A 22,650-nucleotide genomic window follows, 5' to 3' on the forward strand; every position below is an offset into this window, starting at 1 on the left:
GAGAACTTAAATGGGGTCACAAACAGGAAATTGGGTGCTTTTTCCCCCTTTTAACTGGATTCTTTATGTTCTCATAACACATATTCCCAGGTAGCTACAGTAACATGGCATGGATGGAGATAAAAGGAAATCTCTTGATAAACCAAGCGAGTGTACTAACACTTCATCTCCTTCCCTTATAGGATAACTCATACATTCACTACAAATTTCCTATACTGCAGTTCATTACTTTTGCCTGTCCAGGGTAGTGAGTATATACTGATAAACTACGGATAGCTTTTGCACTGAATGGAATGGAAATCCTACATAGCAGAGCACGCTATTTAGTGCAGAGGACTGATACGTATCCCGGTCTATATATTGTCAGTCTATAACTGCGAATATTAACTCAGCCCATTCCTTGCAAAGACAGACAAAAAATAAACGTTGGGTGAAAGTGGGTGGGAGCAAAACTTTGCAGGAAAATATCTTTCTTTTATAAGTTTTGAGTTATTTCTGAAAGGAAACAAAGAGTTGACATATGTTTCATCAATGAGACATTTGTCATGATGTAGTGTGATCGGTAGTATGATATTGAAGAATAAAACACAGGAGTTATGCAAAGGTCATGCTGGTAATCCCTTGATAAAGGGGAATCCCTTGGGAGGAAGAGTTCAGCCATACAACCTAATCTTATTCATGAGTATTCAAAGAGCTTGAGTGGCATCAGGCAAGGAACAGAATTCTGGCAAGGAGCTGGCAACTGAGTATGTTTTGGCAACCTGCTGAACCCTTGACAGACCAAGAAGTTTTACAGTACATGATGTGTCAGTGACTCACTTTGTGTACAGTTTTAATGCACATCCTCCCAGTGATGGCTTCTATTTGTACTGGCAACCAAAACGTAGTAAAGAGTATTCCTGTGCTTTAGAAATGGAAGGGAACAAGCATGTAAAAAGTAGGATGCACTAAGCAAGAATCTATTGGTATATAAAAAGTTAGTTCATCTGAATAGGAGCCATATAATGAAATTGTCACTTAGCAATTTAACTCAAGGATGCAAAGAAAATGGCAGTGAGATAAGAATGCATCCATTGCCGGCTATCTCAAGAAGCCTTTGGCAAGATAACAGTGAAAGCATGCACCCAGCAACACGGGTCTGACATTAAACCACAAGTGTCCACTTCTCTTACTGGCTGTTTAATAAATTGCTTTGGAACGGGTGGAGGTGAAGAGGAGATCTTTCCAAAACCTTGTCTCAATGTTCTCCCTCAGTTAATGAATGTCAGCAAGTGGAAGAGAACAGAAATTTGATATGTTTTTCCAGCCTTTCTTATAGAAGCATTTGCAACATGTTAGAGGCCACAGGCATAAAAGTGAAATACTGGGAAATTAATGTTGTCTGTAGATTTTCAGGATGTAAGCTGGGCAATTTCAGCTTGTGGGTTAGGCATACTTTAGGTTTTAAGTAGTGTTATAACAGCTTACTATGACTTGAACATGATTTTAGTACGAGTAATCTGGTGTTGAATATCATTTATTACCCTGTTACACATTTCCAATTGAGATAGACCTGTTTGTGGAGTTAGTATTACGTGACTACAGATGGACAAGCTATGTGTAGTGAACAATTTATCCAACAAATATAGTCTTTCTTATCTTTTCAAACTACCCCTGGAGGATCAGCAATTTCTATACATGTATGAGTAACTTGTAAGTGTTCTAACAATCTAACTTTTGAGTTTTGCATGAACTATGCACTTAAATGCTCAATAGTTTGCTGCTTGTGATTTATGCTGTAGTTGGTCACCCAAGACAAATTATATTGTTTTCAATGCCTGACTCAGTGATAAGTATTGCAACATTGCCTTAAACTACCTGAAAAAAGCAACTGGGAATTCTTTCAGCCAAAAGACCTCCCAGGTGGTGGAAAGCCTTTACTTCCATCTATCAACTCCTGCATCCATTAGCTTCAAGACCACAGAAAAACTGATGAACCTGCCTCTGGCATGCCATTGGTAGGAAAAAGATGGCAGTGGTAAGGCATAGTGCAGCAGGGCCTGCAGGACCCCTAGATTAAATTGCTGCAGAGTTCACAGAGTTGCTGTAAAGATCTATAATTAGCATTGACACTATATCAGGGGCTGGAAGAGCTCCCTGATACTACGTTCCTCATTTGGTCAGCATGGAGTTTGAAGTGGGTGCTGCATAAAAGCCTCAATTTTTTATGAACAGGAGGTGAGCAATTTGGGCATAAACAGCAAATGCCTAATTGCGCACAAATGTCCATGTTCATATGCAAATACACCCATAGAAATAAAAATCCGTTTGCAAGAGTATTTGTGAAAAGAAAACAAAGGAAGGAATAAGCATGGTCAAACTCCATTAATCAGATTTCAAACAAACATTTGCAAATACTGTTTTGCATTAGTTGCTCAAGTCTTTTCGCAAGATAAAAGAAGAAAATTTTACCTGCTAGCTGCTTATTCTTTTGTTTGAAGCAAAAAAGTTAAGCCAGCACAAAGTAGCGTATAATCTCACAAACAGGCAGCTAAGTAAATATCCTTCAACAACTGGGAGTGTATTTCAATTTATCATACCTACTGATGCAGCCTAATGATACCTGAGAAACAGGAGACGTTTTTAATTTTAGAAAGTAATGAAGTATCAGAGAAAGTAATCCCAGTTTATCCTTGCTGTACTTAATCTACTGCGGTTAAGAGAGTTACATTGGCAATGCATTTGGTGGTGTGAATTTACTTAGAGGAATACACAGAGCTTGGAAATAAATGGCAGTAACTTTTGTGGATGTCTCTGCTTGTATCTAAGTATGAAATAATATGCAAATGTATTCTGTAGTTCTCAGGACAACTGAAGAAGTGATATGATAGGATTGTGCAGCTGCCATTCTGACCCACAATTTAAATTAATGAATATATTCCTGTCCTAGCAAATTTATGTTCGAACAATAATTTTCAACCTATGTTTATTGTTTTGTGGAGAAGCATAATAAAAACATGCAATACATTTCAGTATGTATCTGCAAAGTCTCCTGAGTAGCTTAGGAAATGTATTGTGCATAAGAAGATACAATCATTATGCTGTTACAGTCATCACAAAGACACTATCCTTTACAGCATAACATCATCCTTTGGGAAAAATTATCCTTGTTGGTTTGTGCAAATTTTTCAACATTCACCCTTGGGACCCATTTTAATCTAATTCTGTTCCTTTGGGATTTTTTGTTGCTCCAAGATTTAAGGGAGAAGGCCAAAACAGAGCAAAGCTTTTATCCTTTTCACAGGAAATACCCCATGCGAGTGAAAAAGCAGTGTATTTGGTATTTTTTCTTGAGCTGGAAAGGCAATAGAAGAAAGGGGCCAAATCCCTTTTTTATTATCATCATCATCATCATTATTAATGAGGTCTAAAACCTGCAGCTAGGCAACCCCTTCAAGTAGCCCTGACAACAGAAATAAAAAAACATAGTCGTGTTCAGCGACCATACAAGCATACTATTAAGCATAGGTAGTGGCAAAAACTCTGGTAGCCAATATTCAAATGCAAAAATAGCTCTTAATACCAAAGGAGTGTGCTGGTTTCTTTCCTGAAAATAATATTTTACTGCCAAGTGCTCTTGTGATTGAACTGGAAGCATGAAAAACTTTAAAACTTCACCTAATATGGGAATTTTCTTCACTGTACAGTGTGTGTGTACATACACATACACACCTGTGTATATGTATGTGTATGTAGTTGTTCAAATAATAGTGTTTCATATAGGTTCTTTATGTTTAGGTGCATTTTCTTTTAATTTCTTACATATGTACATCATTATTGGACTGGTCAAACTTTTTTTTAATTTATGGTCCAATAAAGTTTCCATGATTTATACTTTGCAAAGATTGCATATTTTTCATGTAATTAATTGATTTTGATAATTTAATCAATAGACAAATAATTTAAATTTTATTTTAATTAGCCTCTACATAATTTGAGGGACTAAGCATTTAACTGCACATCTAATATATTGGAACAGAAATGCACAAACTACCAACTTTATCAAGACAGTTTTGGAAAGTAAGGCAATTGAGCAAAATACTTAAAAACAAAAGTCTGCACAGCAAATTCTTCCATAGGTGCAAAACAGGATCCATAGTAAGCTGGCGCCAAAGCTAACTTATCTGTAAATTTAGATGACCTACATATGCCAGAGACTTTGCACTGTGTCTTTTTGTCTTTTCACTGTCAGTTCCACAGGTTCAGTGAACATGCATTTTTAATGTATAAATTTCAAATACATTATTTTTATGTCTTTCTACACATAGCATACAAAGTAAATCTGAAAAAAAAAATCAGTGGGTATATTGGTAGGCATGAGTATGAATATTTAGGTGTAAATAGTCGTATTTGAGCAATAGCATGTGATCAATTAAAGGCTGAATCATATGTTACGTACAGACAGAAAGTTAACGTTTCATGAACAGCTTTAATATTTCTATCATCTCTTGAGTTTGAGGAACAGACTTGACAAGATTTCATACCCACAGCGTTCTGCACCTGGTTCCCATTATAAACCTGGCCTTGATAATGGAGCTATGTTCTTCTACAGAGGCTAATGTTAGCAATGGTATTTTCCTCCCATAACTCTTATAACCTGAGTACCAGTGTTACGGCTGTATTTGACCCCTCTGTGCATGTGCACAGAGTTACAACTTCCATCACCTTCCTCACTAAATACACAGAGATCAGATAAAACATTTCTTTAAGTACGGGTACAATTTCTAAGCCTGATTTTATTTCCTGTGATATCTACAAAAGCTAGTGATATAGTACAGGCTTCAGGGTTATATTGAAAGTCAGAATTTTTTTTTCCTTGTTTGTTTATAATGGAAACATTTCTCTTTAAAAAATACGGTTGGAGACCCAGGGATTAATTTCTTTTTTCCAAGATGCTCTGCTTTGAATTTAATTTCAAATTACATTTTAAAGTTCTAATTGTAAAGATAAATTCACTGCAACACTTCTTCGTGTCTGAGAGCTATTAAAATCATTCAGCTATTCAAAGATGCATCTAATTCCTGATCAGACCTCACAATAGAAAGAAAAAAAAGAAACAAAAAAAAAAAAGACAATGCTTGCTGTGCCCTACTGTTATCCTATCAATACACTGATTTAGAAAACGGATGCAAGCACATATGACAATGAAATTCATACAAAAGCAAAAATCATCAACACCTTGAACTTCTTGAAAAAACAGCAGGGAATTCCCTGGCGTGATATGCTGCCTAGGAAGTCCAGTCATAACACACACAATACACCCTGCAAAAATGTTGCTTGGAATCATTACTTTTTTTTCTCCCATTCATTGCTATAAACTTAAATTGATTTCATGCTTTATCTTATCCTATCATGCAATTTCAAATATTGGAAGCAACAGCATAAATAAACAGAACTTCTCCAGCTACAAAACTAAGTGTTTGAAGTCCAGCATGTTTTCCAGTTTTAATAAAAGGGGGCAGTATTACATCAGCTGAAATTCTGAATTGTCCAAATTATCGTAAAAAGTGCTGGAGAAGGATACAAAACTGCTGAATTTCACTGAAAATAAATTGTTACTGTATATGCAGTCAAAAATCCGCTTGTCTGCCTTGGGGTAAAATTTTCAGAGCTAGTTCAGTGGTACTTAGGCTCCTGCATTGCAGCTACTTCAGAACATTTTTACTTGAGTCACTATTTTTCTTTCAAAATTATTAAGGAAATATTACAGTTGATATAAAATGAAGGCACATTTTTCATGTAGCTAGCATAAGTCCTAAGCCTAAAAAGGAAATTGCAAAATTACTGCAGTTTCAAAAAATTTTGGAACAAAATATTATTTTTTTAATTTTTTTTTAAAATAAAGGTTTTTTTAGAATAAAATACTGGTGCCCAAATATGGCTTTAGGAAGTTAACTTTGAACACCCAATATAAAAAAAATCATTACTTACATATATTATGTACAGCCACAAGCAGATTACTAAATTGGCCAAATTCACAGTAAAGTATAAAGGACATCTGTTTTGTAAGAATTATGAGGACCGCTGGGATTTGTATTTGAAACTTTTCCCTATTCTGGGGCATTTAACTTAGACAAGTCATTTATCTACTATAAAATGATGGAACTGTAAAGAGGTTGTCTCTATGCAATGTGTCCTTCTACGTCTCAGAAACTCCCCAGGGAAAGGTTTGTCAACTGAGCAGAATGACGTATTCAGGAAAAACAGTTTCCCAGTTGCAGTGTCTCTTTGTGGAAATCAGATTCTTCATTAGACAGATGGAATATACTCCCACTGAGTTGAATAAATTGCCTATATTCTTGCAAGAAAGTGAGACCACACCAACAGTTCCTTAAGTAAATCAGTGTCTTTTTTTTTCTCTATATACAGTTCCAGATTTTCTATTATAGAATCTAAATATATATATTTAAACTTAAATTAAATTATACCTAAATGTAAGCTATATGGGGCAGGACCTTCCTTAAGTTGTAGTGAGAACAGAACTCGGTACAATGACTATCGAGACAATACCATAATAAAAGTAATAGTCATTTGCTGTTGATATTGCTATCCATTTTTTGGCCTAATTATGAGGTATTTGCCCTTTAACTACAAGCAGAACTAAGATTTAACCAACAGAAATAAGGATCCAATTGAAAATGCTTACAGTTTCTGTCTCCCAGCAGACTGAAATATAAGCATTGACCTCTTATGAACTAGTTACAAATACTCTTCTACAAGAAACTAACGGAAAAAAGAAAATATAAGAAGTTTTTCTTAAAAGATAAAAGTGAATGAGAATAGATGAGTCCTTGCAAATCTAAACCACTTATTCATAAAGATTTATAAAAATCCACAAGGTCCTTATGACCAATTTATTCATGTTCTCAATTTAAGGGTGGTCATGACTACTTTCGGTAAAAGGAGAAAAGATGATTGAATGCAGGACACACTGGAAAAGTATTTTCTTAACTATGTGCTTTTTTTTTTTTTAAACTGAGTTGAGAAATTACTAATAACAAGGATGCTAATAACAAGGTGCTTCTCTCGGTGATTGCCTGAGAAGTACCATGCACTTGCAGAAAAGACAGTGTGACTCCTGCCTCTGCAGTTGTTCTGTCTATAATACTGAACGTATGGGGAGAAAAAAGCTGGTAAAAAACCGTCGGCAACATAATCCAGTACTGCTTGCATTTAGAAAAAAGCAATACAATGATGGAGTCATTGCAGGGCTGTAGGCAGTCAAAAGGAGATTATGCATGACTAGTAACTTTTCCTACAAAGACTTCCTGAAGTGTTTTTATCAGGCAAAGTTTGTACGCATGTGCAGCAGCTTCATACAAATGATGAAGCGTAACAGCTTCAGAGGAGTTGTTACACTCTATTGTGTCAATAATCCACATATTTAACAGTCCCTAAATACGGCAGACCGTAACACCTCCAAAGGGGTCGTTATGGCTTATCAAGTCAAATCCAAGTGCCTAAATATGGATTTGATCAATAGACTGTAACATCTCCTAGGGTAAATAATATACGTTTTTAAGAATGTACACATTTTGCATACAAACTGTGGTCTATATTAGGATAAATGATGTGGATTCAACTTGTAAAATTTTGATTTAGAAATAAGAAAGGAATAAAAGGCTCATTATAAGAGGTGCTAAAGTACCATAATTCGCAGGAAGTAGGCAATGACTCATGTCATGTATTTTGGGGTCTAATTCTGGCTTCCTACTGCAAATACACAGTTGCCTGAAAATCTACATCAGAGCAAGAACGGAATATAAACATAAAAATGTTATATCAAATTCTGCTTCCTCTCTGATCCCAATGAATATGCTTCGTGGGTAAGTAAATGGAGAGGTGGGGGTATATCCTTGGGTCTAGCAGATATGTTGTGATTATTAATTGGGTATATGTTCTATCTTGACTTCATATATTTTTCTCCAATGATATTAACACATTTCTGCCTATATTTTTTCTACAAAGATTTTTTGAAGTGTTTTTGTCAGTGGTTTCATACTTTATGCACAAAAAAGATAGGAACTGGTCCTTTTAAAAATAATGTCAGTTATCTTATAAATTATATAGCATTTTCAGGTTCATTTAAAGCCTTAAATCAAAGAAAATCTTCTAGGCAATCATGCTAGTTCGAAATACTAAAATAAATACAAGTAGCTCTAGCAATGCAAATTTTTTTTAAGTACTCTTTTTTGTTGAATGTAAACGTGGCTTGACTGGAAAAATGTTATAATCTCTAAACAAAACCAGTTTTTGTACGATTTTATTTTGGCTTATATCACATGGAAAGAGCTCTGTAGCCTATTTTCTAGATTTTCCTAATTCTCTCCCCTTCCCCAGTGTTTCTGTTTACTCTGTGAAACCACTGGCACGGTTACTTCTGCCCTTTCCTCAGTCAGACTACACCTGATCAGCACCAGGTGGAGTAGAAAAAGTCAACTCTGCTATAATGACTTTTTGCCTTGTGTGCACTGTACTGGTTTTGGCTCAGAGAGTTAATTTTAGTTCGCGTGGTGCTGTGTTTTGGATTGGTGACCAAAACAGTGCTGATAACACAGGGATGTTTTAGCTATTGCTGAACAGTGCTTCTACAGCACCAAGGCCTTTTCTGTTTCTTATGCAGGCCCACCAGCAAGTAGGCTGGGGGTGCACAAGAGGGGGCACACCCAGGCCAGCTGACCCAAACTGACCAAAGGGATATTCCACACCATATGACGTCATGCTCAGCATATAAAGCTGGGGGAAGAAGGAGGAAGGGGAAACGTTCGGAGTTTTGGCATTTGTCTTCCCAAGTAACCGTTACGCGTGATGGAGCCCTGCTTTCCTGGAGATGGCTGAACACCTGCCTGCCGATGGGAAGTAGTCAATGAATTCCTTGTTTTGCTTTACTTGTGCGCACAGCTTTTGCTTTACTTATTAAACTATCTCAACCCACGGGTTTTCTCACTTTTACTCTTCTGATTCTCTCCCCCATCCCACTGGAGGGGAGTGAGCAAGCGGCTGCGTGGTGCTTACCTGCCTACCCTAACCCACAACGGTACATAAACTGAAATAACTCTGTAATTGTGGATGTCCATAGAATGGTATCATCTCAAAAGTATAGCCTTAATGCTTTAGCAAATGATGAAGTTTGACTGTGCCAGAGTGCTGCATGTTTTTGTTTTGGTCTTTCTGATGAGTGAATCTCTGTGAGCACTTTTAAAGCTTTGTAGGAGTATGAACAGAGGCAATTTTCAATTCTGTGTCTCTAACCAAATACAAAGCTTTCTGAGATTTAAATGACACATTTTCAAAAAGGCCTAAGCCCAGGCTTTGAAGCTATGTACATAATTTTGTAAGCGCAATCATTTGCACAACAAACTATTACCAGCTATCTGAACTTGAAGACCAGTAACTGACCAGAACTCAATAGCTTTTTTAAACAAGCTTCAGGCAATTAATTTGTCATCTTTTTCTGGTGCCGGCTTCTAGCTACTCATTTATACAAGTCTAATTACCTGAAGCCAATTTCTGAAAATTCGGTCCTGAAAACATTGGGTCCTGATTCTTCAAAAGAAACCAATCCAAAATTGCAACTATGTTATCACAGCTTCACTGGGATTATGACAGAAACTATACACAATCTTCTTGGCATACAATTATTTCAAAATTATGTTTTTTCTAATTGAAGTGATCTATCATTCTCCCCCCCCATTTTGATCACCCTGCCCATCATTTTTAGAGTAAAAGAAATGTATCATAATGTAAAAATTGAAAGGCAGAAAGTAAAGGGGTAAAGAAAAGTATTCTAGAATTCTGTTTGTGCAAAGGATGCTTCTGGTTTTAATGTATTTTATACTTGCTATAAAATATAAATACATTCCCTTAGTATTCATGACTGACTTAATTATTTTATTTTCTTTAGGATAGAGAGTGGGGATATATCATCATTTAAAATGACTGATTTATATCCTATTCTTTTGTAAACCCTGCCTTTTCTTGCATCTACAGAACAAGGATAACAGACTAGCATACCAAAGGTAAAACCAGAGTACATATTACAACTTTTTCCTGCCTTAATGGTTCACTCTATAGTACATGCTACAACAAATAAACCCAGCAGGATTATATAAGGGCACTGAGAGATTTAACAACAGATTTCCTTGCTGCTGTTTTATTCTTAGATTTTAAAAGTTGCAAGTGCTACCATGCAAGTGCTCCCCATAGAAGATGGCATTTGAGAACGATGCTGTTTATATTTGTTAAAGAGTTCCAATTGACTCTGCTATATTTGCAAGTAAAAAAAAAAATTTTTTTTCCTCTGACTGCCTGATGTATAACCTCAATCTGGAAGCTGTACATCAATCTGTGTATTGATAGTAACCAGCACAAAAAAGAAATTTCACATTACTCACTGAAATATTTATTAAGTCTGCTTTAAAAGGTGAAAGACGAAATAGAAACCTGTTGTACTGAATACAAGACGTAAACATGGTACTGAAAGTACTCAGGGAGCAGACCTGATAAGTAAGTGGATCCCATTTTTATACTTACTTTTCAAAGTCAATCAAATGTTAAGAATTCTTTTAATAGCCCTTCTAGTGTATTAGATATTTTTAAATGTCAAGCCACTGAAACTCATAAAATATATTTTAAAATAAGCATAATTGTATAAACTCTTAATACTGATCATAGGTGTGACATTTATTTTATTTTTATAATTTGGCCTTTAGTACCCTACCTCTTAGTTAAGACAAACACTGACTTCACAATTAGAGTGTTGTCTGAATATAGGCTGCTTGATCAGTTATTAATTTCTATATTATTCCATAGTATCAATCTGTATTAAATGACTTTTTCAATGCTGACATTTAAACTAACACCAGCAGAAAGAAAGATTTATTAACCTCTGAATTTGACTTGTAAAAGCATTGTTAATCCTGTGTTGTAACAGTTTAACAAATCTTTTTAATAGACACTGAGCCTTTCTCTTGTTTTGAGTACTGTAAAGAACCTATCAAGCAAAAATATAAAATGTAGATTAAAAGGTATGTATCAATCTTTGCTGGGTCTGTTTACAACATTTCTTTGCCTTTCTGTGCCTTGCTACAATCCACTTGTGGGTTGAGAAAAGATCATAGTATCATCAAATTCATGGTTTAAGATATAGTTAATACTCTGCTGAGTCTTATACTCAACCTGGACTAAAAATTCCTGTTAGTCTTTGGAGTATAATATAATCTTCCCCTCCTCCCCCAAGATACAAAACCCCTACCCTTTAATACACAGATATATCCCAGAATTTTCATTAATGAGTTATAGGCATTGAAAGCTACCTGTTTTTCAATTTTTTTTTTTTTTTGCTGGAAATAGTCTGAAACATTAGTTGCTTTATAGGCTAATGAATGTGTCAGTTTTCTTTTCATTCATTACTAAATTGCATCATAACTGTTCCTATTTGGCAATGCCATAGTGATTACTGGGATAGTATTTTTTCCTTTCTAGTTAACTGCAGTAAGTATTGTGGTATATAACTGATTTTGTGTCAGTGGTGAAAAATAACTTGCGTGCTGTATTTTTTGCAGCATAAGCCACCTCTAGGGAAGCTAACAGAGAAGCATTCTTCATCAAAAGGGCTGCCTTATAGCTCAGCCAATTACCTGATTCAGTGTTCACTGGCTCTGTTATACACACAGAGACCTGCTCCTGGAGCGGATCTTGTAGACCTTGGAAAGGCCACAGAGCAGGACAACACAAATACAAAGAATTTTCCAAGAGACTTCTTTGTCCTCTGAGCGGTCCTTAAAGTGCGTGTGATAGAAACTGTTCCTCACCTTTCGGATATGATCCCAGCTTGCTATTTTGTAAACTGAATGATGTCCTGCTCAGTCCAATGCTGGTCACATTCTCTCACCACTTTCTCTCATTTACCGTTTTATTGTAGTGCCCCATTTCATTTTAGTGTTTGGAAACTACGTCCAAGATTCAACAAAGAACTTCGATCTCTAATTTCCCATTGAAACAAGAGTCAAAAGCACTGTTTTGAGCCTAAATACTTTGTTGCATCTGAGTCACAGATTCAAGCACACTCAGATACATTCAATAGCATTGTAATACTCGACCATGCTAGTACATAACTGGCCGTTTTGCCATATTTATCAATCCAATCATTCTCAAAAGCACAATTCAAAATCTAGTGACCACAAACAATAGTAGCTGAAACCAATTCATTTTCCACGTTGTTATATGCATGCTTACAGCTTAATCACATGAGTGCACAGAACTGTTTTTTTGAATGCTGTCATGTAAACGTAGAGAAGTTTGCAGCACAGCATTGTGAAGTGACAAGGTGTATTTAATGTGAAATCAGAGATGGCTAAAAGCTCTAAAAAGAAATTTTATATAAAAATAAGAAGCTACTTGCAGGGAAAAGAAGAATGAATGACAGACTGTGTGGCAATGGGAGATATTACCTTTTCATTTCTGCAGTTGTTTAGACCCATGTTATTCATGGAGGGCAATTTTCCATCAACACCATGCGGCTGCTGTTGCTGCTGCTGCTCCCTTTGGATCTGCTCTCTCATTTTTCGAGCCTCTTGAATGGCTTTCATTACTGTGTCCTGGTCCCCAAATAGGGCAGGTGAATTAAGACTGGAAAGGATATCTATAAACAGAGAACACACTTCATGTAGATAATTATCCAAATTAGAATCTGGGGTAAGCACTCAGCACTCATACTGGTAGAGCTGCACCCAACTAAAGTCTGCAAAAGGAGGAGGAGTGGCAATTGTTGCCTGTTTGAAGGCTGAATTAATCTACAGAAGTGATTGATAAGCCTGTGCACTTCTTTTGCTGTTATAAATACAACCACTGAAGTCTTGGCATAGCCTGATATGGAGGTATCTGTGCATACTCATGGACTCAAAGTTCAAATTTAAATATGTGTTTAAGACAACAGTATTCTGAAGCTTAACTAGGAAGCCTTTGAAGTAATAATAATGAATAAAATGACAAAGAAGGAGAAAGAAATCTTTTTTAATTGGCCATGAAAGTCTATGTCAATTTTTAGAATTTCTTTATCAAGAGAACCATCACTCCAGACATTTAGTTTTCAATTTCAGAAAGAGCACCCACAGTTACTTTTGGGGGACAGAGCTTGTAATCACCTTAACATGAGTATAAAGCTCTAAATCAGTAATGAAAAAACGGTTTTCTTTCTATCACTCTGGACAGAAAGAGAAACTTTTAAACATGCATCAAACTCACACAAAACATTCCTGTCACATCTTAAAATGCATGCTAGAGGTAAAGATGAGTACCCCAGATACAGTTTCTGATTTGACACCAAAAGACAGCAATTATTTGGCGACTGGTTGTTACGTGTTGCTGTGATGAAGCTTTAACTTGATCCACCTGTTCCTGCATGGGAGTATCCTCTGTACCGCGCATGGATAGATATCATTCTAGCTAGGAAATTATGAGCAATCAAAGTTTGTGCATGACCCACACATCTGCCTGACAAGCAAGTGTCTTTTATAAAAGCTCTGAATTTGTTAGGCGTGTACTTACTAACAGTCCACTAGAAAAAAACCAAACCCAAACAGGCTAAGACTTGGAATTTTCCTTCAAAGATAATTTTCACATTCTTTTGACTTCATTGAAGTTCAGCTGAGTAAAATATAGCAAATTCAACCTCAAAGGACCCTGAATTCTTTTAAAATAAAAAAGGTTAATCTTAAGATTTATGCTTTATCCTGGAACCAAACAGTTATTTAATACTGTGGTCTATATGAGAAGAGATGCAAACTGTGATGTTTTAGATGGAACTGTGATGTTTTCTGTCTGAATGAAGAACGCCTCTCCAAAATATAAGTAACATATTAGAGAACAACCATCATTCTTGCTGGGTAAAATTTCCAATGCTCTGAACTGATTCAGCAACTAAGTTCCATTCTGGAGCCTAAGTAAGTTAGGAACCATATTTGCATGACTTTTAGTGAGACTTAAACTCCCAATCACCTAAGTTTATCATAAAAATGGAGCAAAAGCTCATATGTTGCTTGCTGATTTTTGACAATGTTTCCCTGGCTTCTTTTATACTTAAGGATTGAGAGGAAAAGTTTTTATGACTTTACATGAAAAATATTCACACCTTAGGCGTATCTTCTCTAGCCTTTTCTCCAGAATGGTCTATGACTTCAAACTGATATGCCACTTTCTAATGCAGTGATAGCTGGAAATAAATTGACAGGTAGAATATCTAGCTAGCTGCAGAAAGTATATTTCAGAGATCATGATGGTCCCAAGTGTTTTGGGAATGGAACAAATCATAATTTTTATATATTTAATGTATGTATTTAACATATCTGTTCATTATTCACAAGTGTTTCTATATATTTTACAAGTACACTTGAGCTACAGATTGTGAATAAGTGGTCTGTAGTAAGTATTTAGTCACTGTTAAAATTTACTATTTGAACTTTAGGGCTGATCATCTACATTTTGCAGCTCTTAATTCTGTTTCTTGACTGGTTAAGGTAGTCTTCATACATAGTTTTCTGATAAATTTTGTTTCATTACTTAATAAGTTTTATTTCTTAATTAAAGAATCTTGAACACAGGTCAAAAATTCCCTATTTGCAACCATATGAATTAACAAAATCTTGACAGATGGGTGAACAAATAATAAAAACATGAACAAATAATAAACTGGCTGGACTGAAGCCTTTCTTTGTTAAAAAAAAAAAAAAAAAGAATATATTCAGCATATGGTCTTTGTAAGTTGAACTTAGTACCCAGAACACAGAGGATTAGATTTCTTTCAGAATGCTGTTCTGGGTAAAACTAACGGTATATTTGGGCTAAATAGCTGAAAACCACATTTGGAGTTACCTTCTTGCCTGGCTTCTGGTTTACTGTAAATCATGGAGATACTGAATGTTCCCTGATCCTGGTTCAACAAAGTGCTTGAAAACTAGTTTATTTTAAGGTATGTTACACTGTTGCATTGCATGCACCCCTAATCACGTGAGCCATTATGTGTGTATGTCTAGTATCTAGTCAGGTTCTATGTGCATGCAAAGATGTATTTTTGTTTGTTTAATCCAGAGGTCAAAATTCAAAAGTTAACTTTGGATGTATACACCCAATTGATGTCTTTGGGGAAGATATTAATACAAATCCCTTTTACATGTTTTATATATGCATCTCTATTTACTTACGTGTATATATTTGTATGTATGTATATTTCTTACATTATATATTTATTTGCTGTGTTTCTTGTAGATGTATATCACTGCTGCATCATTTTGGTTACTCTTGTAAAACCCTGGCATTCAAGAGTTCTTTGAAAATCTTTCCTGCCATTTTTTTTTTCATTTTAAACAGAAATGTAGGCCCAAATATCTACTTAATTCAGAAGTAAGGGTGCTCAAGCTGAGATTTCATGTAGAAATCTTGCCAGTTTTCTCCTTTCCCCAGGACAGATTAGTTACCTAAAGAGGATCCTCTTCCCAGAGATCCACCGAGCGGGCTGGGGATGCCACTCTTGTTCGTCACTGTCACTGGACTGCTTTTACTAGCTGGGAAGAGGTTCTGTGTTGGAGATGTTGGGGATTTGACAGGTTCAGCTGTTTTGGGTCGGGCTGAAAGATTCAGTGGCTGGGCTGCTTCATCCTACAAGAGTTTAATGTAAATAAGTATTAGGAAAAGACAAAAGAACACATCATTTTGCAAGCAGCAGTTACTTTACACCTCGAAGACAATACCACATTCTCTAGCAATAATAACAAAAGAGCTAATTATCTGCCTCCTTTAAGATTCAATGAAAGGAAACCTCATTAATTTCTCTGTGTTATGCTTCTATTTACATTAACTATGTGGCTGGATCGTTCTTTTTGCCAAATTAAAATTTGAATTAGCTCACATTACAGCTTAATTTCCTAATGTGTTTTCAGAGATCTAAATTCACCTAGGGCATTTACAAAGAATTATTTAAAATTTCCAGCAGTTCAGTAATGCTTTTGCATTGGTTCTATTTGAAAAGTTCCTGGCACTATAAAAATAAGTTATGTAGTTTATTTTTAAATGTATTAGAAACTAAGGAATCAGAAGTACTTCTATGAAAGAATCATTTGGAAACCCTGACAGTTCTTTGGCCCACATTTAACACTGCTGCTAACTTACACGTTCCATGCATCTTATTTTGAGTGCATGTTTTGTTTTGTAAAATAATCTATGCTGTTCCCCCATAATAAAAGATAAGAATTTCACTGAATTAAAATTCCTTGACTTACTATGGTAATGAATGCATACTATATGTATTTCAAAATATGTTTTATTTTCTACTATTTAATTTTGTATATTTTACAATATTTTATTATTCAAATGTCATGTATTTTTAACAGATTTATGTAAAATCAATAATTTTTCTCACATAAATGCTGTTCTGCTTGTTTTTTGATACTTCTGTAATTATTTCTGTATTCTGTAGTTATTTCTGCTGCATTCAACCTTTAGTGTATCTGTATATTTATTTGCATAAAGACAAGGAATATTTTTTAAGGATATGTAAATCTAGTATCAGCACTTTTATATCTTTTGAAACTTTTCATATGTAATTATGGAAGAAATTCTCTCCGACATATATCTTGTTTCAGTGCTATAGGAGAATAAGTCTATCTAAGAAATATCTTAACTTTTGGAAGAAGACTCATTCAAGCAATTCATTTCTTTGATCAGGGTAGATATTCACAATGTAACCTTCTTCCCATTCTTTGAGCTTGTTACTTTTGCTTAATATGTTAAGTGAGACAGAGCACTTGGAAAATTGTGAAACAGTGATTTTCTGTAATTAAAGAGCCCAGTAAGACAGATCTCTCATTTAAAGTATGCCCAAAGCAGAATTACGCTGGATATAAGAGAGTATCGTCCATATTTTAAAACACTGCACTGATGACTTCAAAGCTTAGAAATATGTGTCAGAATACAATAATACACTGCATTATCTCCTCTTTTCCATTCTCCTTACTGTCAAGCGGTGATTTAGCAAAGTACATCTGATCGTACACAATGCATTAAACAGGAAAATGTAACAAACAGGTATTTATAATGCCATCATATCGCCAGTTTTAAACTGTTTCCATAAAACTGCATGACATTTTTATTCTTCGTGACCTTGCAGTGTGCACAAATGTCCACACCTGTTCAGAGTCCAAGTGAAAGCAGAAACACAAAGGTATAAGGGACATAGTCCATTCTAGTGCTTTGTGGCCGTGTCTACATGCAAGCTGTTTCCTTCCACAGATAACAAGTGGCTTCAATAAATTTCTGTTGGAGTTCAGAGCCCCTTTCAGACTATGAAGTTTGCCAGACTAGGTACTGTGAGCATGTTCACATACGAATCTACGCTACCATGTTCAATTTCTAAATAATTTTCTGCCTAGTACTGATACGATCATGTGAAAAAAACCTCTAAACACTGCCAGAACCTGTTTTTTGTACTTCATAGACAGCATTCTCATTTCTGCGAGGCAACCGAAAAGCTGGAAAACGTTCTGGTCACTGACTTAAAAAAGACCTATCATTACTTTTTGAAAGATCTGACTCCTGTAAAAGAATTCCATTAGTTCTATAAATAATGCATGTAAAAACAACTGTTTAAAAACAGAGAAAATACAGAGGACTTGTTGGGCAATGCATGACCATCAAAACTGTCATGTCTTTTAAAGGTAACAATTCGCAAAGACAGCATATAGGTACGAGTTTATTAGAGTCCTTTTATACTAATAATTAATTTCTTCATTAGCCATTGGTATTTGTCCACACGAAGCACTTGTAATTTATCTTTAATATTTTCAATGCAATAGTGTGCTTAATAAAAATAAGAATAAAAAGGCTTCTTTTTTATTAACATATATTTCAGTCCATTCAAGTTAAATTATGTAGGGAAACCCCCAAGAATTTGCATGTGGTCAAGTCTGTAATAGGACTCAGCTGGCCACAAAGCTGGAATGGTATTGGCCTTGGTTCAAGGAGATATGTGCTTGAATTTAACCAGGGAAAATTTTACTCATATATTAAAGGTTTGGTTTGGTGTAGATCCATTTGGCTCACTCACTTATGAAATTACTTTTTCACATTAAAGTAGTCAGTAGAATATTCTCAATACCATAAATCACTGGTGTTAGGTATCACTATACTATGGCAACTTTGCTGAAACAGTTGGGCTTTGCTTTTGGTGGCTTCTGTATTGACCGTAACAAACTCTGCATATGTGGTAAATTTCCCTGACTGCTCTCAAGCCTGGCATTGGATTACAAGAGGTAAAATATTAGACTAATACACATCTACAGTTAAGTAAAGTGAATGCTTTGCTAAATAAATGTTAGATCTGGCCATAATGGAATAGTTTTTATTTATTAGTACTCTCAGCCTAGCAAAAAAGTGTCATGGAAATTTATCAGCCCGGGCAGAAATACCTACTCACCCACACGTTACCACGATGATTGATGATAATGAAAAAACGAATGATATTTTACTCTCATGTCAAAAAATGAAAAAAAAGAAACCCTCACCTCAAGTGAGTAAAATCTTCCCAGGCTGATTTGAGGCTAAGGACTGTGTGCCTGTAAGGTGTTAGCAGCTAGCAAAAAAACGCATTCTCTCTCTCTCTCCACAAAGTCACTATATGCTTTCTTTAGAGCTATTTTAATAGTTCTGCATTTATAGCACTATCATTCAAATTGGTAAAGCATCTAAATGTTGGTGGTTTTTTTAAGTTTGAAGTAAATTGTTTCTCAGCATATTTGGTCTCATGAAATTCAGAACAACCACAGGAGAACACAGCAATAAAAGCCAGCCAGTTCCACCCAAAGGTACTAGCTGCACCACAGATTTCAAGGAGTGCACGATGTTCATTTCAAGCTGCTGGCAAATGCCATGTTGTAGCTGCCTGGTTCCAAGCAAGTGAGAATAAGCAGGCACAAGCATTCAGCAATGGCGCAAAACCAACAAGGAGCAGCCCGGTTGTCAGCAGCTGTGTGAAATCAACAAAAGTCAAATCAATCTGAAGTGACACAATGTTTTCCCTGGAGTCCTGACTTACATCTTATTTTTATGTGAGGCTTTTTCCAAAATTGTAGAATAAGTACAGCTAGAGATTTGTAAAATAATTAGAAGATCTACAGTCTCTCTCGTGCCCTAACAATATAAGCTAGCACCGTGTTTTAAGATACTCAAAAGTTCAATGTGAAACAATTCATGAAATGGATGCCGTTTATGCACATTACTAGATTACAAACTGAAATCTTGAAAATACCACATTTTACTGATGAATCTGTTGTGCTGCCTGTGGTAGGAAGAGGGACGCCTGATATTTTTGGAAGCAAGAAGTGAATGCTTTCTCTTCCCTTCTCTATACTGATAATACAGCACTAAAACTGAACGTTTTATTTGAATATTGAAGAACTTTCATGTGGTTCAACTTCCAACTGTAAAACAATTAAATAGACCATTTAATTTCACTACCCTTTTCAGACACTGACTTTTTTCTTTACTGAAAAATACCTTAACTTGAGTTACCGGGCTGGTCCCTCTCTTCTCATTTTTCATCCCAGTGGGTGAGAGTGCCCCTGTCGTATTTGGTGGCTGTGGAGTAGATGGCATTTTGGCTCCAGGAGAAACTTGCATGCTTGCCAGCTGAGCTGCATACAGTTGCTGGAAGACAAGAAGATATACAATGTATTCCTGCAAAATTCTTAAAAAAAGAAGCTGTAAATGTACATAATTTTATTGCTCTGCTGTTTCTTCTCTTAAAGGAATTATAGGGTTTTTTCCAGCACTTTCTTGTTTGTGGCTTTTCCCTTCCTGTTCTTTTCAAAGAGAAAAAAAAAGACTGGAAAACTCCCCCACACCAGTATCTTTTTTCTTAATTTGACTTTTAGCTGATTGGTTTTTTTCCCTTCTTGCTAATGATGGTCATGGTAATGAGCAAAAGGTTATACTGTGCCTGAATATTAAAAACAAAATCGGCAAAATTATAAGGCTGGTTATGAAAAGGAGGTATAAACCCCTGTCAGAAACAACAATGCTTCAGGTCTTTCTGTTCTTACCCAGAAATTACCCACCAACTCCAAAACCTCTACTGAGAGCTGACTTAGGAATCGTTTGCAACCAAAAGGCAATGCTGCCTCTTCTCTAGATAACAATGAAAGTTAAAATAGGCAACAGGGTATGCCTCCATCTCGGTGTACAGTGATTGTTATAACTTCTATAAACGCTAATAAGGAATGAGGCCTTAAAAATGCCTGTAAATAGTGATGAAAAAACAAAAACACCCTCATGGAACTTTTCAAAAAGTTTAACTGAAACATAATAAAAGACTTGTACATTAAAATAAACTATTCCTACCAATCTGAAGTGTTTACTGAACAAAACCAAATAGGTATAATTTCCTTCCAGTGACCAAATTTAAACCCTCACCTTGAATTAGCATCAGCAATAATTCTTCTACCATAAACAGGGAAGATCCTAATCCCTCTTCTACACATAAATCTATATAAACTTTGCCTTATTAGTGAGAAAAAAGCCAGGTGGTTTGTATGTAATTTCCAACATTACTATCATTCAGATGGACAAATAAAAAAAATTACAGTAATCAAAAGCAGACCTTTCAGCACATATAATTAAATGAAAGCTTAATAAAGAATAATTTGCAAGAACCAGATGTGCTTATGTCATAATTGTTGCTTTCTTTGGAACAATTTTTCTAATATAACAAGCCTCCACAGAAATAAAAGTTACACAATACTGTAAGCTCAGTGACTCAGTGGCTAGACAAACGCGTGAAGGAGGGGCAGAGTCAGAACTCTGGGTGACAAATGAAAACTCGTTTGTTTGTTTGTTTGTTTGTTTCCTGCCACCCCTTTTCAATACCACACAGAGGCTACAAAAGGATCACAGATTAATATTTTGAAATCAATGGTGTTTAAATATTTTGGCTAATGAACTATTTTTTTCCTGCACTAGAAAGCTAGAAAAATTGAAAATAGAAAAAATTCCCAGCTTTTGATGATGTCCTAGAGAATGAAAATGAAGCATTGTAAACAATAGTAAGTGGGGTTTTTTCCCCTGCTACTGGGATCTTATCCCTTTTAGCATATTCTTTAGATCAATCTATGCTTGCTTAAGAGGATGCTCTGCTTATGTGAGAGTAAGAAGCACATTTCACAAACATCTAAAAGCCTGCACTTTCTCAGCTTAGAAATAATCAGGCACTGTACTGTGACAGAGACGATACAATAAACTTGAATACAATTGAAAGACAAAACCCAAAGATTATCATGGCCTTCTCGGTGTTCTGTACTTTGTCTATTAAAATACTTCTCCTTTTTTTTTTTTTTTTTAAATTAGGAACCTATTTAACATCTACTTCAACTATCTGGGTGAGATGACAGATTTTAATAAAAGTAGACTAAAACTTTACTACTTAATGTAGTGTGTATTGCACTTTCAAGAGCAGGAAAGGAATTCTATGTAAAAACAAATCCAGGTTTATCAACTAAAGTTCAAACGAACTTCCTTCTCCCTTCTCAGGTAAGCCATCAGGGCAAAAAGGTAGAGTATGAGATGAGTTATTCTTTCTACAAAATTCAGTCTTTCTTAGAGGATAAAAGTTGATAGTCAATGATGGCAAGTAGCATAGTGCGGTGGGTTGACCCAGGCTGCCAGCTGCCCAGCCAGCTGCTCTCTGCCTCCCCCTCCTCAACAGGATGGGGGAGAAAATAAGAAGGAAAAGCTCATGGGCCGAGGTAAAGACAGGGAGATCACTTGCCAGTTACCATCACGGGCAAAACAGATTTAGCCTGGGGAAAATTAATTTAATTTATTGCCAATTACAATAGAGTTGGATGGTGAGAAACACAGACAAAAACTCAAATCCCCCATCCCCGCCATTTTCCCAGGCTCAGCTTCACTCCTTCATTGCTGACTCCTCCACCTCCTCCCTCTCCAGCCTGGTGCCGGCAGGGCTGTTCCTCACACATTGTCCCTCATTCCTCACTGCCTGTGCAGTGTTTTACCCTTTCTGGAGAACATTTTCCCAGAGGTGCCACCAGCTTGGCTGTGGGCTCGGTGGTGCCCTGTGGGGCCGTTGTGGAACTGGCTGGGTCCAGCACAGGGCAGCCCCTGGCTGCCTCTCCTCACAATGGTCACCCCGCAGCACCCCCCCGCCCCCCCAACCCCGCTGCCAGCACCTGGGCACAGACACCAGGCATGCATGGCAAATGGAGCTTGTAGCCCAGTTAGCCATGACAAGTAAGCAAAGGTGCATTTATCATCTCTAAAAGCTGCAGCCCATGGTGTAGCTGTATCTTGACTGGATATCTCAAGATCAACACGAAGAGAGAGATGCGTGACACTGGTCGGAGGAGGGCTCATTGGTGACCTGGCACCTGAGTCCCAGCAGGACTGGCAACTGAAACGTCCACAGCACTTTAAGGGTCACAGAGATAGCAACAAGAAAAGTGGGCTGTTATAGTGACTATCTAGGAAACTGTTTGATTTTGGAAATGCAAACATTAAAAGCAGAATAAAATTAGAGTTATACACCACTCCCCTTCCAGTGTGTTGAGG

At 36.2% G+C, this 22,650-nt stretch overlaps 1 protein-coding gene across 7 annotated transcripts in view; it reads right to left on the bottom strand.

Moving 5' to 3' along the window:
• Positions 1-22,650, bottom strand: part of SOX6 (SRY-box transcription factor 6) — a 380,373-nt gene that overhangs the window by 50,398 nt on the left and 307,325 nt on the right. For all 7 annotated transcript variants that reach the window (XM_076344067.1, XM_076344066.1, XM_076344063.1 and 4 more), the window contains 3 exons: positions 19,585-19,734; positions 15,513-15,693; positions 12,492-12,682 (listed from right to left, as the gene is read on the bottom strand). In XM_076344067.1, coding sequence (XP_076200182.1) covers positions 12,492-12,682; positions 15,513-15,693; positions 19,585-19,734 — 522 coding nt within the window. The remainder of the gene's footprint in view (positions 1-12,491; positions 12,683-15,512; positions 15,694-19,584; positions 19,735-22,650) is intronic.

This window comes from Aptenodytes patagonicus, chromosome 7, assembly GCF_965638725.1.
Source record: "Aptenodytes patagonicus chromosome 7, bAptPat1.pri.cur, whole genome shotgun sequence".
Classification (NCBI taxonomy): domain Eukaryota; kingdom Metazoa; phylum Chordata; class Aves; order Sphenisciformes; family Spheniscidae; genus Aptenodytes; species Aptenodytes patagonicus.